At 36.9% G+C, this 15,852-nt stretch overlaps 1 protein-coding gene across 6 annotated transcripts in view; it reads right to left on the bottom strand.

Annotated features, from left to right (window-relative positions):
• lig (ubiquitin-associated protein-like lingerer) overlaps nt 1-15,852 on the bottom strand; it is a 574,370-nt gene that overhangs the window by 355,786 nt on the left and 202,732 nt on the right. For all 6 annotated transcript variants that reach the window (XM_090377982.1, XM_090377983.1, XM_090377981.1 and 3 more), the window contains exon 10: nt 14,810-15,035. In XM_090377982.1, the coding sequence (XP_090234108.1) occupies nt 14,810-15,035 (226 nt within the window). The remainder of the gene's footprint in view (nt 1-14,809; nt 15,036-15,852) is intronic.

Genomic DNA, 15,852 nt, shown 5'->3' with positions numbered 1-15,852 from the left:
TCAAAATCATAATATATGGGGTATCAATGCCTTGTCTTTCCAGTGCCCGAAACATTGCCTTATGCTGTATGGAGTCAAATGCCTTTTCATAATCCACAAATGCCAGGCATAATGGTGTTTTATATTCATTTGCTTTCTCCATTAGCTGTGATATTACATGAAGGTGATCCATAGTTGCGAATCCTGTCCTAAAGCCAGCTTGCTCTTTCGGTTGATTCTCATCCAGTATTCTTTCTAATCTGTTAGTAATGACCCTTGTGAACAACTTGTAGATGTGGGATAACAAGCTAATTGGTCTATAATTTCCAATTTCTGATTTATCTCCTTTCTTATGCAGCAAAACTATGATTGCATTATTCCACTGCTTAGGCGTCACACCTTTTCTAATGCACTTTGTGAAGAGCCTTGCCAGTTTTTGTGTTATGTCTCTTCCTCCCAATTTTAACAACTCTACAGTAACTTCATCTTCCCCCGGGGCTTTCTGATTCTTCATTTTCTTCAATGCATGTTCTACCTCATCAGGAAGAATATTGGGTATGTCGTATGTGTTGCTACTTTGCAATCCATCTTCCCCACTGCTGGCATCATTCCCCTGCTCCTTGTATAATTCTCTATAGTAGTCTTCTGCTATTTGAATTATGCCTTCTCTGCTGTTTATAAGTACACCATCGCTATTCTTCAGTTTCAGTATCATTTGTCTTTCTGTATTACTGCTCATGGCTGCTGATTTAAATCCTTTGTTTTCCCTTAATGCTTGTTCTACTTTTCTTGTGTTAAATCTTCTTATGTCCTCTCTGAGTCTCTTTCTAATGGCTTTGCATAACTCAGTATACTCAATTTTCTCCCTGTCAGTGTTTTTCTTGCTTTTCATTTGTCGTCTTCGGTTCATCATGACAAGTGTTTCTTGACTAATTTTTTCTTCTTTGGATTTCTTTTTCCCTATAGGTTTCTTGGGCTTTATCACTTTCAAAAAGTTGTAATATTCCTCGTCGATATCTTGGTCCTCAGCAGTCTGCAGAAGCTCATACTTGTTCTTAAGTTCCAGTACATACTGCTTTTTCTCCTCTTCTGTTATCTCAAAGACCTTTGTATTATTTACTCGAGTCAGTTTTTTCCTTTCCTTTCCTACATCTATATCAAGTGTACATCTTACCATTCTGTGATCACTTCCAACATTTACCTTATTTAGGACGGTGACATCATTCACAATATATCTTCTATTAGTGAGGATGAAGTCGATTTCATTAGTAGTTAATCCATTTGGACTCTTCCATGTCCACTTTCTGTTCACCCTTTTCTTGAAAAAAGTGTTCATTACTGACAGTCCTTGAGATTCTGCAAATTCCACAAGTCTTTCGCCTCTTTCATTTCTTTCACCAATTCCAAAATTTCCTATAATTCCCCTTTCTGTGCTGTTTTGTCTTTTTCCAACCTTAGCATTGAAGTCTCCCATAATAATAGTGTAGTGGGTTTTCTGCTCATCTAGAAGACTCTCAATTTCAGTGTACATTTCTTCACCCTCTTCATCATCATGGCTCGATGTTGGTGCATAAATCATTATAATCTTTAGCTTGTATCTCTTAGAAATCTTTAGTATTAGTCTTGACACTCTTGGTGATGTACTTTTGAATTCCAAAATGTTGTTTTTAAAATCTTTATGGACCAGAAACCCAATTCCACCTTCACTCCTTTCACTGTTTCCATTGGTGTACAGCAGATTTCCACATGATAGACTTATAAGTGATTCATTTCTTCTTCTTATTTCAGCCAAACCGATGATATTCCAATTCACATTTTCTAATTCCTTTTCCAGCTCTAATATCCTGTCTTCACCGATGAGGGTTCTTACGTTATAACAGGCCAAGTTCAGTTTCCGTGCATGGCAGCCTGGTCGTACCCAGAGATTCTTAGCACCCTCTGCTTCCACTCTAATCCTCTCGCTGCCGTAAGAGGGAGAGTGAAAGCTGCTGGGGACTGAGGGCCATTTGTTTCGTCGTGCTTTCATATTGCTGGAGGGGTTGGTCTTTTCCTCTTCATGCTGACCAGGCATCTTGAAGAGAACCACTCTACACGTTCGTTGCCACCTAAGTGACGTAACAGGGCTTACCATCGAGAAGGTGTGCATGAGTGGATTTTAGGGAGGCAGGCCAACCGGACTTCTCCTAAATCTTCTGTAATAGAGAGATATTGGATCCATCAGTGTTTTAGGCTGAGTGTCTGATAACACACAGGATACCTGTTCCCCTCTAAGCCCACTATTGAGTACCTGCTACTTAATATGACATTAGTTCAACAACTTGAACAAGATGCAATCCAGTGAAATTAAACAAAATTGTACAGCATCTTAAAGGAAAAGCACAATGCAAAAGAAGATGACAAAAGAGATCACCACATTTTTTTTCTTCATCCCACGATCACATGAGGAGTTGATTGTTTTAATGATGCATTAAATGAAACTTTGCATAATTCTTCCTCTATTAATTACAAAGAATGGCCCAATAATGGTGAAGAAATTTTTGAAATTGTGCCTCACCGCCAAAGAGAAACATGTTTTAAAGACTACACCCCAAATTGGATGCAGACATTGCATATTTCAGAATATTTATGAATGAAGAACTCACTACATTCATAATGGAAACTGAAACTTGCAGTGATGAAAAAGACAAACCTATTGTGGTTGAGCAACAAGTTATTGAAGAAACTCATCAAGGATTAGAACTTATAATCCACCCCCCTCCCCAACCACAGCCCAAATGCAAAAGTGAATGCAACCACTACAGTGAAACTTCTCCTAACGGACACCTCTCTTTAACGAACATCTCTCTACAAAGGACATTTTCAAATTCCTCAACTCTCCTCTATTGGTTTTAACGTGTTTTCAGCTTCTGTCTAGCAGACATTCTCTGTAATGGACGCAGACAGGCAATCTGCAATGTTTCGTTTAGATTAGCACTTAATTTGATCTCCCAATAACGGACAGCTGGCGAGCTCACGGCCATTTTTCTAGGAACGTTTCTTCCACTTATTGCCTCAATCGTGTGTTTATTTTCTATTTCCGATTCTCTGAATTTTATCAAGGTTTACATCGCGGTTCTAAACCCTTTTTCAAGAATTTTAAGGCCCGTGTAAAACTTCTGATGAATTCGGTGTGTGCAGGGTGGGGGAAATTTGTCGGCCTTTTGTCTTTTGAGTTTCAGTTTTCAGTTTTGTTCAGTGTACAATGTCTTCTCGTAAACATTTAACTTTAAAAGATAAAGTCGAACTCATTAATGCGTATGATTGGCAAAAAAATAGTGTTCGCAATCTCCCTGAAAAATTCAAAAAAATCGAAAAGACACAGGTAAGCGACATCCTAAAGAAAAAAAATGAACTGCTCAAACAATTTTGGCAACACGTAAATGATCAGATTCAAAAATCATTTCCGAAAACTGTTGGACTTAAAATTTGTTGCGCACATGCTAAAAAAATTCCCATTAATGGACCTATTATTAGGGAAAAGGCTTTGGAGATTGCGAAATCTATGGGATTAAATTAGTTCAAAGCTTCTGTGGGATGGCTAGACAAGTTCAAAACTCGGCATAAAATTTCTAGGAAAACTGTAAGTGGTGAAGGTGGATCTGCTGATACTGAACAACCTCTTGTTATAGGAAAACTGGAAGTCTAATAAAAAAGCGTGGATGACACAAGATATCATGAGCGAATGGATAAGTCACTTTAACCAAAACATAATTCGTCAAAACAGAAAAATTATTCTTTTCATGGATAATGCTGCATCTCACCCGCACATTGAATTGTCCAACATTCAAATCGTTTTTCTGCCACCAAACACATCTGCAAAGTGTCAGCCCTTGGATCAAGGGATAATAAAAAATTTTAAACTTCACTACAGAAAACGTGTTTTAAGACATCACATTGCAAACATGAACGATGTAACATGTGCGAGTGACCTTGCAAAGAAACTCAGCATCCTAGATGCGATTCAATGGATTTCCTCTTCAGTAAACAATTAGAAAACAAACTGTCGTGAACTGTTTTGTAAAGTCTGGCTTCTCAAATGGAAAAATTGAAGTTGTGAACAGCAATGTGGAGCACCAAGAAGAACAACTTCAACATCTATTGATAATGTACGATACTTCTGTTACAAGCGACCCTGGCTACAAAGATATAGACTCGAACCTCACTACAGAATATGGTGCTCTAGATATCAACGACATTATCATCGATATTTTTCAAGAAGTTCCTCATGAGGATGAAGAAATGGAAGGAGGTCATTCTGTCAAAGAACATATTAACGACAAACCACCGATGAAAATAGAAGCAGCGCTCATACAAATCAATCGTTTAAAAAAATGTTTTTCGCTACTGAAGAAGATACTGAGGGACTTTCGATGGCTTCTTCACCCCAAACAAATGTTGAAAACAAAATTATCAGCTGGAAGAAGGTGCAGAAGAAAATAAGTGATTACTGTATGTATTTTTCTTAAGATAAAGTCATAATATGCATAGCACAATTCTATGTATATTATTTACAAAAATATTGTGCAAAATCTGTATATAATTTAATTTAATATTAAACTTTAACAATTTTTCTTTATCTCTTGGGTATGTAATTGTATATTATTTACAAAAGTATTGTTCAAAATCTGTATATATTTTATTTTAATTTTACATTAAACGTTTAATGATTTTTCTTTCTTTCTTTTTTTTTTTTCCTCTCTCAGACTTCTTGTTAGCGGACACTTCTCTCTAACGGACAGATTTTCGTTCCCCATGGCTGTCCGTTAAAGGGAAGTTTCACTGTATCACGTGCCATCATAATTCTGCTTTAAAACATGCTTTGCCACTGACACAGTGAATTTTCAATTTCTTTTAAGTCTGAAACTAATTCCCATCTATGGTTAAGTCTTATAATTAGTACATATGTACTAATGTATACATTAATTACTGTGCATATGTAATGGTTTTTTTTTTTTTTTTTTATGTAAACCCCAAACACGACAGGTATTAGAACCTATAGTACTTAGTACCGTGCTTGGGTTGAAGGTTGAGAAGGCGAAAGAAGATATTTGTTGATATTGGACTTCTGAAGTCTGTAATTTTCAGGAAATACGTGTGAAGGAAGGTTGTTCCAGAAAACAGCAGTTGAATGAATAAATGAGGAAGATGAAAAGTTGGTTCTGTGGGTTTGAAATTGGACAGTAAATGGATGTTGGCTGGTGGTGGCACGTGTTCGGACTGTTTTGAAAGAGAGAGTGGGAATTATAGAAGCCAATTCAGAAGAACAGTGCCCATGGAAGTATCTGAAAAAGAGGAATGCAGCAGAACAGTACATCTATGAGACAGGGGGTGGAAAGACTGTTAGAGATGAATCATTAATTAACCAACTGCCCTCTTCTGAATGGAATCAAGCAGCCTGAGAGAGGTTTTGGGCGGCACCACCCCAGATGTGGGAACAATATTACATGGCAGGGCGGATTTGCGATTTATACAGAGTAAGCAGCTGTTTGGAAGAAAAGTAACGCCGAGAGCAAAAGAGAAAACCTAGTTTTTTTAGATGCAGAAGAAGCAATATTTGTATTGTGCTTGTGCCAAGAGAGATTAGCAGTCAGGGTAATCCCTAAAAGAGATATATCATTTTGCCTACAAATCGGAGTGTCACTAAAGATGAGCATAGGAGCAGAAGAATCCTTTTTGCAAGATATAAGACAAGACTCAGTTTTAGAAGGGTTGAAATCAACTAAGTTGTCTTTGCCCCACTGGAGAATTACCTGAAGATCATCATTTAAGGAATTGGTAGCAGACTTTCGAGAAGTTGAAGCTGATTGAGCAGGACAAGGTTTCTCAAAATTGAAAGTGGACTGCAATGTGCTATGATCGACAAAACTATGGATAGGATTTCCAGTTAATGGAAGAAGGTCATTAATATACAAGAGGAAAAGAGTGGGGGAAAGAACTGAACCTTGGGGGAAACCGGCATTAGTGGAGAAGTTAGAAGACACAGAGCCATCTACCATCACCCTCAGTGAGCGATCAGAGAGAAAACTGGATAACCAATTACTAAAAACAGTTGGCAAACCATAAGATGGAAGCTTGTTTAGAAGACCTTTGTGCCAAACACGATCAAAAGCCTTTGAGATGTCAAGAGCAACTACCTGGGTTTCGCCGAACCTTTCCACTGAATTAGTCCATAAATGGGTAACATAAGCCAGAATATCACCAGTGGATCGACACTGATGGAATCCATACTGGTGATCGTTGATCAGATGGAAGGTTTCTAGGTAGTTTAAGAGTTGGCGGTTAATTGATTTCTCCATTACTTTAGCAAGAGTAGAAGTAATTGCAACGGGACGATAATTGGATGGGAGAGATTTGTCACCCTTTTTAGGAACTGGCTGGATATGAGCAAATTTCCAAGCAGAAGGAAAAACACCCTTGGAATAAGAAAGTGAAAAAAGGCGGCAAAGAATAGGAGTAAGTTCAGGAGCACAGGTTTTGAGAACAAGTGGAGAAATACTATCGGGACCTGGAGCTTTCTTAGCATCGAGATGCATCAAAATCCTTCTGACATCCTTTTCACGGACAAGCACAGGAGGCATTGAATGGAGCGTGTTGGGAATGGTGGGAGGTGTTTTACCAAGATCATTAATACATGAGTTGGAAGAAAAATGGAATGCTAGCAGGTCAACTTTATCCTTGGCTGAAGTGACAACAGAACCATCTGGTTTGGACAGAGGTGGGAGCAGAGATGGGCAAAAGTTGCAGCCAATAGCTCTGGCAAGAGACCAGAATGCTCGGCTACCATTAGGGCAAGAAGCAAGTTTTCTACTCTTAGCCTGTTCAAGCTCTAGTTTGGACTGATTAATAACTGCTTTATAATTGTTGCGAGCTTTGGTGTAGGCAGAAAAGGAAACTGACGAATTAGAAACAAGCCAATTACGATATACAACATTCTTTTCTTGAACAGCCTTAGCACATTTACTGGAAAACCAAGGTTTAGATAAAGGACGAGATTTTAAGTAGAGTGTGGGATAAAGGATTCCATTCCTGCAAGAATAATTTCACTGACACGATCTGAGCAAACATTGACATTAGAAGTTTTGAAACAGTAACCCGACCAAGGAAAAGAAGAAAAGAAATCTTGCAGGTCATCCCATTTTGCATTCTTGTAATGCCAAACAACATGAAGTTGGGAAAAGCCATGAGATAAAGGCTCCATTGGAGAAGAGACAATCACCAAGTTGTGATCTGAAGTGCCTAAAGGATCTCTCACTTCGACCGTGTACTTAGAAGGGTTGTTTCTGAGAAAAAGATCAAGCGTATTGGCTGTATGGTTAGGATTGTCCGGTATTCTTGTAGGTAAATAAACAATCTGTGCAAATCATTAGTAATTGCAAAAGCCTCAGCATCACGACCAGCTGGGTCGGTGTGACTAGAAAACAGAAGCCAGCTGGAGTTGTGAACATCAAAATCACCAAGGAAAATTACGTCACCGTTAGGAAAGTTGGACTGGAGAAAGTCAAGCTGCAAAGAGAGGAAGTCAGAGAGTTTCAAGTGATTAGTGTAGTTCAGTGAACGGTAGAGACAACGGATGAATTTGACACATTGAGGTATAGAGATTTTAAGCCAAAGAAAATCAAAGAGAGGAGATTCCAAATTGCCAAGTCTCTGACAGGGAATATCAGAACGGACATATGCACAAGTACCACCTTTGAGGCAAAAGGAATCGTAAAGCGAATAATTTGGGCATCTGAGATGAGCAGTAGTTGAATCAACCGATAACTGAGCTTCTGTCAGAAAAAGTACATGGGGTTTGGCAGACTGCCAGTGGAAATGGACATTGTTGAGATTAGAATTGAGACCACGTATATTTGTGAAATGAATTAGGAAGTGCTTGGGAGGTTTAGATCTTTTCGCAGATAAGCTTGCTCTATTAGTTTGACAATTCATGGTGTATTCAATAGTAAGAAAAAGTGGGTGGGACATGCTGTATGAAGTAATGAAATTTTTGGATAGGGCATACACATAGTAAGAATATACCCAGATCCTTGACATAACGTGGCCTCGACAATGCTCCACACATACAGACTACTCTGACTCCCTCCAGTCACTATCTGGCAGAGTAGAGGTAGCAAGATTATACACTAGCTGATCTGGAAGCCACCTAGAGGGTTACCAATAGGTTCGGTCCGGTGTACTAACTAGCTGTCGGCCTGCGAACACCGTTTTAGAGCTGTACCCTCGAAATGTAAGGAATATTGGATCTCACCACAATGTTCATCATAACCTCAAAATTCATCACTCATACTGCATGAGGGAAGAGACAGGGAAGGGTTGACCGGACCTTAGCTCTAGAGATTAAACATGGGTTCCACCACTTCAAGCCTCCAATAAGCAAAGTGGTGGTATTGCGTCAGTTGATGGGTCATCTACCACCTAGTACTGCCTGTTAACATAGAGGGGCGGCATTCCTCCATGTGGTGTGGGCGTCACACCTTGACCCTTGCTTACGTTGGTTGACACCTGGGTGGTCACCCACCATGTACTTGTGCATGGAGGTTATACCCAGGATTACTAACAGTCCCACCCTCGTGAAGGTGTAAGCAGATGATTTGGCTGTCACAGACCGTCCAGACTTCACTGAAATTGGGTCCACTTGACTTCAGTGTCACCCGAATATCAGTTCCATCAGCGTTTTAGACTCCGAGGTAGCAAGTACAGCTTGTCTGGCATATCTGAGAGAATGTCTGTGACAACCTTAAGGACCCTGTACAAAGTACAGTATGATGTACAAAGTAATCTCATTAAACCGTTAAAAAAAAAAAAAAAAAATCAATGCAAAGGGCTCAATCTTCATTTTCTTGTTTAATGCTGTAGTTCATACTTGGATTATACTATATCACAGAGGTTCACAAACTTTCTCAATTTTGTCTCAGTAATTTTTTCATGGCACCCCTAGGCCAAAAGAAATATATAATTGTTAGGTATTTCTTTTACTACTTATTTTTCTTCAGTACTACTTAATAAATGGAACGGTTATGTTCTAGCAGTTCCGTGTATTAAGTAGTTAGGTCCAAACAACTTAAGTATTTATGTCCCAACTTGTATCCATTTGAGAAAATAATACACATAAAAATGGAAAGAAAAAAATAATATTTTTATTTCATCCTTAAATAACCACAATTACTTACTAATGGGATGTGTATGCCTGTTTGGCACTGCAGAACTTTTCAAACCTTGGACACTGCCACCCTCATTTCCTGTTCCACCTTGATTTGTGTGTGGTACTTGCTTTTTTCACAGAAACTGCTGAAAGACCAGATTCAAAGTTATGAAGTCACAAATGGAATTAGAATTCGCTGAGCTTCAGCACTTAGCAGCAGACATTCATCTTTTGTTGATATCCAAAACTCAGTTAGTATCATGCTCAACTTTTATTTTTAAAGTCTTGTCATAAGACAGCTCAATAAGATTTTCTTTTTCTGCAGAGGTAAATTGAGATGGGGCCTTAGTCTTGAATCCATGCAAACTTCTACATAGCTTCTGGAAAGAATTTTTCAATCTAGTCACTGAGCTGTGTTAGGTGCTCTTCAAAAACAGATAAGTTCATGGGTCAAATAAACATCACTGGATGTAACAAATTGTTGCAACATGGCGAAACAGTCTTTGCAACCATCTTCATTTAATTTTCTGCTCCATAGTAGTAACTTTTTCTGAAAGCTGAAACCTTCTCTGCGAGTTTCAGAAAGTGCATGTTGCTACCCTGCAGCGAGAGATTCAACGTATTCTGTTTTTTGAAAAGATCGCACAGGTATGATAATTTTGACAAAAAATCAGTATTCAGGAAGTTTTTGGCACACTGGTGTTCTTCTTCTTTGAGATAACAGTAGAGTTCCTGTCATAATTCAAACACACGGGACAGTACATTGCCACGGGAGAGCCATCGCAAGCTACAGTAGTAGTAGTACAACCAAGATGTGTGCTCAGATCCCATATCCTCACAGTTTTTTTAAAAAACACTGCCTTCCGTGGCCAAGTTTTTATGAAGTTCACAACTTTTAACACATTTTTCATTACTAGGTTCAGTAGAGGACTCAGTTGCTTTGACGCAAGGGGTTCCCTGTGGACTATGCAGTGGGTCCACAGTGCATCAACAGCTTTGCTTCATATGAGTGCCTGCAATCCTCCATAACACCAGACAGAGCGACCACCATCGGTACAGATGCAAATGCACTTAGTCCAGTCTAGTTGCTTTCACACATAAGTGTCAACGACCTCTAACGTCTTGTGCCTTTATACCTGCAGTGATATTTTTACTGCAGGTATAAAGAGAAATTCTTCCACAATTTTGTCACCATCTACGAGCTGCGGGTAGCAAATGAAATGAGCATCCTTGTTACTGTCCGTCACCCCATCTAGCTGTAATCTGAATTCCTTCGCTTTCATTTTTTTCAAATAGCTGAGGTCCTGTCATGTGTTGGATTCTGTGTGTGCATGTGTTTATTCATTAATATGACATATACTGTTTGCTTAACTGCAATGTACATGTTCCATGTGTTCAAAAATGTTTTTAATGTTTTTAGTGGCCGTTCTGATTACATGAAAAACAATTTTTATTGCAAAAACAGTTTCTGCGATATAGATTACACTTTGTTTTTTTTTTTTTTTTTTTTAAATATAATCAGTATGTTCGGATTTCGGCCGTTGTGAATCTAGTTGTCAGGATTTTGGGCGGCACCGGAAACTGTGAACAACCTCAAGGTAGTAGTTTGCGCGATGTCTGACAGATGCGAGAATTGGTGTGTTTCCTTCGAAAATTTCAAATATTCTGCGGCACCCCTGTCATTTCACTGTGCCGCCCCAGGGCACTACGGGACACAGTTTGGGAACCACTGAACTAATGTGATGTACTAAAGTAAATTAATATTGCCTGAAACTACACAAAATAATGAATGCACAAACAGATATATTGCAAATTCCAATGAACAGCCCTATTGTATTGATTTTTCAACAGCTAGTTTCAACCACTAGGAATCAAAATTTAAGTTTCCATTACTGGTATAAATGAAATATGCATAATTTTAGTTTTGAACTGTTATTCCCACTTCACAAATTCAACACATTTCTAATTCCATCATGCTTGCAAAGGGTAGGTCAAAAATGACAGGAAAAGTTATATTTAACATAATTTTTCTTGCTATTCTTTTATTTTCTGGTTATGTCTACCTAAGCCATCTCTAGGTAACCATAACCAAGATTACACAGAGACAGCTTTAGAGAAACTAAGCCCATAACAGACCTCAACAGAGAGAATACTAACCACTGCAGTTCATAATAATCACTTTTTCTTGGTGAGCTTATTGAAATATGACAATAATTAATTTCTTATAGGGGATATGAAAACTGATCATGGTTGATTAATTCACTTTTCTTTTGTTAGGAAACTGAAAAATTCAGTAAAATCTCATGAGCCGTTTTAAACAAATTTTGCCTTTTTTTAAAAGGCAAGATATTTTGGACTTCCAAATGACTTCGCTTTTATTAGTGTTTTATACACCTTACTAAAACTAAAGTTTTAGCAAAAAATTCATTGGAACAAATTATTTTCAGGGTCCATGTGTGCATAAATGTTTGCTTGCAAAGAAATATGCATAAAAGTATTTTGCACTCATATAACAATCATTAATGATCAAGGCAGGAATGATTAAATACTAGTCTGATTTCATTAGTCATGTCTCATTCTAGAAAACTCATTTTCTGGAATGAGAGTATCAAGTTCACCACCACTGTAAATATGGCCAAGGATGGTATAAGAAATGCAAAAAACAGTCACTTAAAGAAACATTATGACTTAAAAGATATGGGGGAAAAAAGTCATTATCACACCCCTACATTCCTGAATGAATACACAAAATTAAGTTATATGCATGTCTATTACATTGTATTTGTTATAAACAAATACCTGCTTTAAAAATGATTATTTCTTTACAAATATACAGTCTATTCCCGTTATTTGGGACATATCGGGACTAGTGCATTTTGGCCAGATTAAGCGGCTGCCCCAATTATCCGAAGTTTCACGTAAATAGTTAAAAATACAATGTACCAACCCCCCCCCCTACAATTCGTTCACTGTACAATCAAATCACGTTACGACGAACTCAACATAGTAAAGTACCGTTCACTATATGATGTGCAGTAAGCGCCGGTCATTGTGATCACGTTTGTGAATTGAATTATAATTCTATTAAACAGCAATTCTAATTAGTGAAAATAGGAGGAATATTATCCACAGGCTATAAAAGCAAAGATATATTAAGCACAAATTTACACTTTATTACCTTACCAATTAAAAAATTAAATGATACATGAAAATCGGAAGAATATACTTGATAATTGGAATAATTAATACGTACTGTAATATGTACATACGAACTAGTTGACATTTCTGTTCACTGACATTTGTGGGTGGGAGTTAAAATTTAAAACAGTAAAAAGATAAGCAATCAATAACAAAGAACATGACACACACACAAATTGCAAGCAACACAATATGTGCAAGTGAGAACAGCGTAATGAGTTACAAAGCTTTAAAAATAGGAATGAAGAGAAGATCTGAAAATTAATTTTTTTATATGATTGAAGATTTTATGGAAGTGTAAATACATTTCACCATAACAACCCACAGAATTCCAGCTGACGGTATTATTGCAAATTCAGTAAGATCGAGTTTACTGTTCGTTTATGATAGATTTCACTAACAGAAAAGCCCAATAAACAAGTGACTGCTAATCGTTTTATGGTTGTGACCTACAGAACTCAGGCCAAACCACGTGGTATGGTTGGAGACAATCGGAGGGTAATCTCCAGTGCTGCGGTCTCCTGCCCCGATTAAACGGCATGCTGTCCCAATTAAGTGAAGTAAACCCTGGCTATTTTTTCAAATGGTTTCTGTTTTTTAAAATTTACCCCAAATAAACAGCTGACCTGATTAACCGATGGCCCAAATAATCGGAATCCACTGTATTTACTTTCAAGTGGTTTACAATCCGAAATGGGCATATTCTATCATTAGACACTCTCCATCAGTATGAAACACTGCAACAGCCTACCAATGTTATTATTTTGTTCCAAGGTATATTTACATGTTCCATACTGATGGATAGTCTAATTTTAAACTGGAATTCCATAGTTTTAATGTTTGTTTTATCTGAAATAATTTTTTTTCCATTTGTTTCTGCAGTTTGTTCGACATTTTGTAATACAGAAATTCTGAATCAATGGTTTAAATATAAATAGTCTGTATACAGAATTTTTTAAGGTGTAATTTAATGGAGCCATAGTTTATATTTGGTCAGCTGCTGTATTGTCAGAGATTTCCTTATGACCTCATGACCATCCAACAAAAGTCTTTCTGTTTAGAAAACAGAGTTAGAATATCTTTATCAGCCACAAAATCACACTGCAATTGGAGATATTTTGAATATCTCCAACTGAAACACTGAATGAATCGGTATAGCGCACACTCTTTTGTACTTGTATAGTTTAGTCATGCTCTAAAGCTAGTTTTATTGAAATTAATTCCAGTGTTTCTAGTACAGAATCAATTTCGGTTGCATACAGCTTCAGATATTGTGCCATCTATGTATTCAGCAATGTGTTCATGCATGAGAGTTCAGGAGCACATCCACCCAAGTTAAGACCCTTGGTTGGATCACAGGAAACTGCTGGACAGGAGGCAGTAGCTTGTGATTAATGGTTATTCCTCAGGCTAGAATTAGAAGTGCAGTCCCACTGCAATTAATGCTGAAGCCCCTGTTAGTTCTGATATGACATTAGTGAACAGGTTGGTGACTGAAATGCACTGTGACCAAATGAGCCTTGACCAAAATGCATACAAACTTGGTCTCCAGGATTAGATTTACCTTACATAGACCAGAATGCTGAAATAGTCAATGTAATCCCTTTAAGTCTTTGAATCTGGACTCCATTCTTCTGGCACTTGTACCTGAAACACTGCAGGAGCTCAGTATTTTGAGGTTGATCATAGTTTTAAAAAGTAAACTAACCACATGTCAGAAATACTCATTTTGAAAGATAGCAACAATGGGCAACATATTACTATGAAGTTATTTTATTTTTTCTTTCAGTAAGGCACAGATGTTACATGTCACATTCCAATAACATTTTATCATACAAAATCCAAATGTAATTATTGCCTCCAAATTTCCAAGTATTCCTTTCCCTTGTGTTCTCTGAATTTGTGAATCTTAGAGATGGCATAATTTATCAAGGATTCTAATACAAGATACCCATTTTGCTGTCTTGTATTCTTACAATAATGCACAAAATATAAACTTACACGTGTCTGTTCATTACCCTAATAAATACATCTTCATGAAATGTTATATCTATGTTCACAGAAACATTTGCCAAGTTACTCCAATTTCATTAAACTCAGACAAATATATATTTTTAAATGTATTGTATGTTTAAAATACATATCTTCAGTTATGTTCAATGGATTTTCATTAAGATTCACAACACTTCCATTCAGAATATTCATAATATAATAAAAATAAAGGTAATTCCAAATAATTATTAATTGAAGAAAAAATTTTCCAATATGTCTGAATCTGTCTTTGTTTATAATTATCTCATTGCCATACGTTTGTCTAGTAATCAGACCATAAAACAAGCAATTCCTTCCAACTTGTTATTTTATGACAACCTAAGTAAAATCACTGTCAAACAACTAATATTGGTTTTATCTTAAATGTTTAAAAGTACCAAGACCAAACAGAAAACCTACCCCAACAGCTGCCTTGATGGTCTCAGCAGCTTGTTTGGCAAACTGACTGAAATCAAACTGTGCTTGACTCTGCGGTACAGGCTGTTGAGAAACTTGAGATGTCAATGCCTGTGATCCTAATACAGTATGTTGTGATGTTTGAGAATTTACACCATTGGCAGCTAGATTAGTCGGAGAAGGGTCAGGACTGGAACGAGCTTTCTGAAGTAATGATGCTAAATCTAAACTATGGGAGGAAAAATATTTACAGCTATAATATTTAATTTAATAATATTTAGGGTAAAGAAATTACAAAAACCATTTTAAAATCAAATTTCTAAGTTGAACAAACATTTAATCATAATTAAAAGTGGTATGGTGCATAAGTAATGGTTCAATAATAATGGTAAATATAGTAAAAAAAGAACTAAACACTTAACCGACATGAGATTAATATTACTCATTATTTCCAGTTGGAAATTACATATAGATGGAATAAGACTTTTTGTTATACATTTAATGTTTCATAAATAAATCTAATAAAACAAAATTTGTAGCAGCCTTTGACTTTGATATTAGTAGTGGCAATGATACAAGAAAGCAAGCTTACACAGCACAAAAAAAAAAAAAAAAAAAAAAAAGGAAACCATCACACATCAACTCCCCAACTTACACAACACTCGACTTTTGCAAATTCGACTTTACATACGTTTTTGCTGGCCGGTGCAAACTAAAAAATATGGAAGCGTATTTTGCATCTGTAGGGATGGATAAATGGAGGTAATGTGAAAATATCGTAATGTGAACCTAATAACATTTTTTTTTTTTTTTTTTTAATTTGTTCCAAGTCCTTGGAAGTTGAAAATTTCGCTATATTACTAAGCTATTTATCTCTCTAAAAGATAAATTGTCCATATTTATTTATGGATGTAGCGGTGTATTTATGGTTTTTTGCATTTATTGTTACCCCAGAGGCGATGCTGAGGAAATCGGAAGGCTTTTTCTCATTGTTTGTAAGAGCGCTCTACATTTCTTGTGTTTCACAGGATTGTTTGTTCTTCCTT

The sequence above is a fragment of the Mastigoproctus giganteus genome, chromosome 7 (genome assembly GCF_048544385.1).
Source record: "Mastigoproctus giganteus isolate SK-2022 chromosome 7, ASM4854438v1, whole genome shotgun sequence".
Lineage (NCBI taxonomy): Eukaryota > Metazoa > Arthropoda > Arachnida > Uropygi > Thelyphonidae > Mastigoproctus > Mastigoproctus giganteus.
This window is presented reverse-complemented; position numbering and strand designations above follow the sequence as displayed.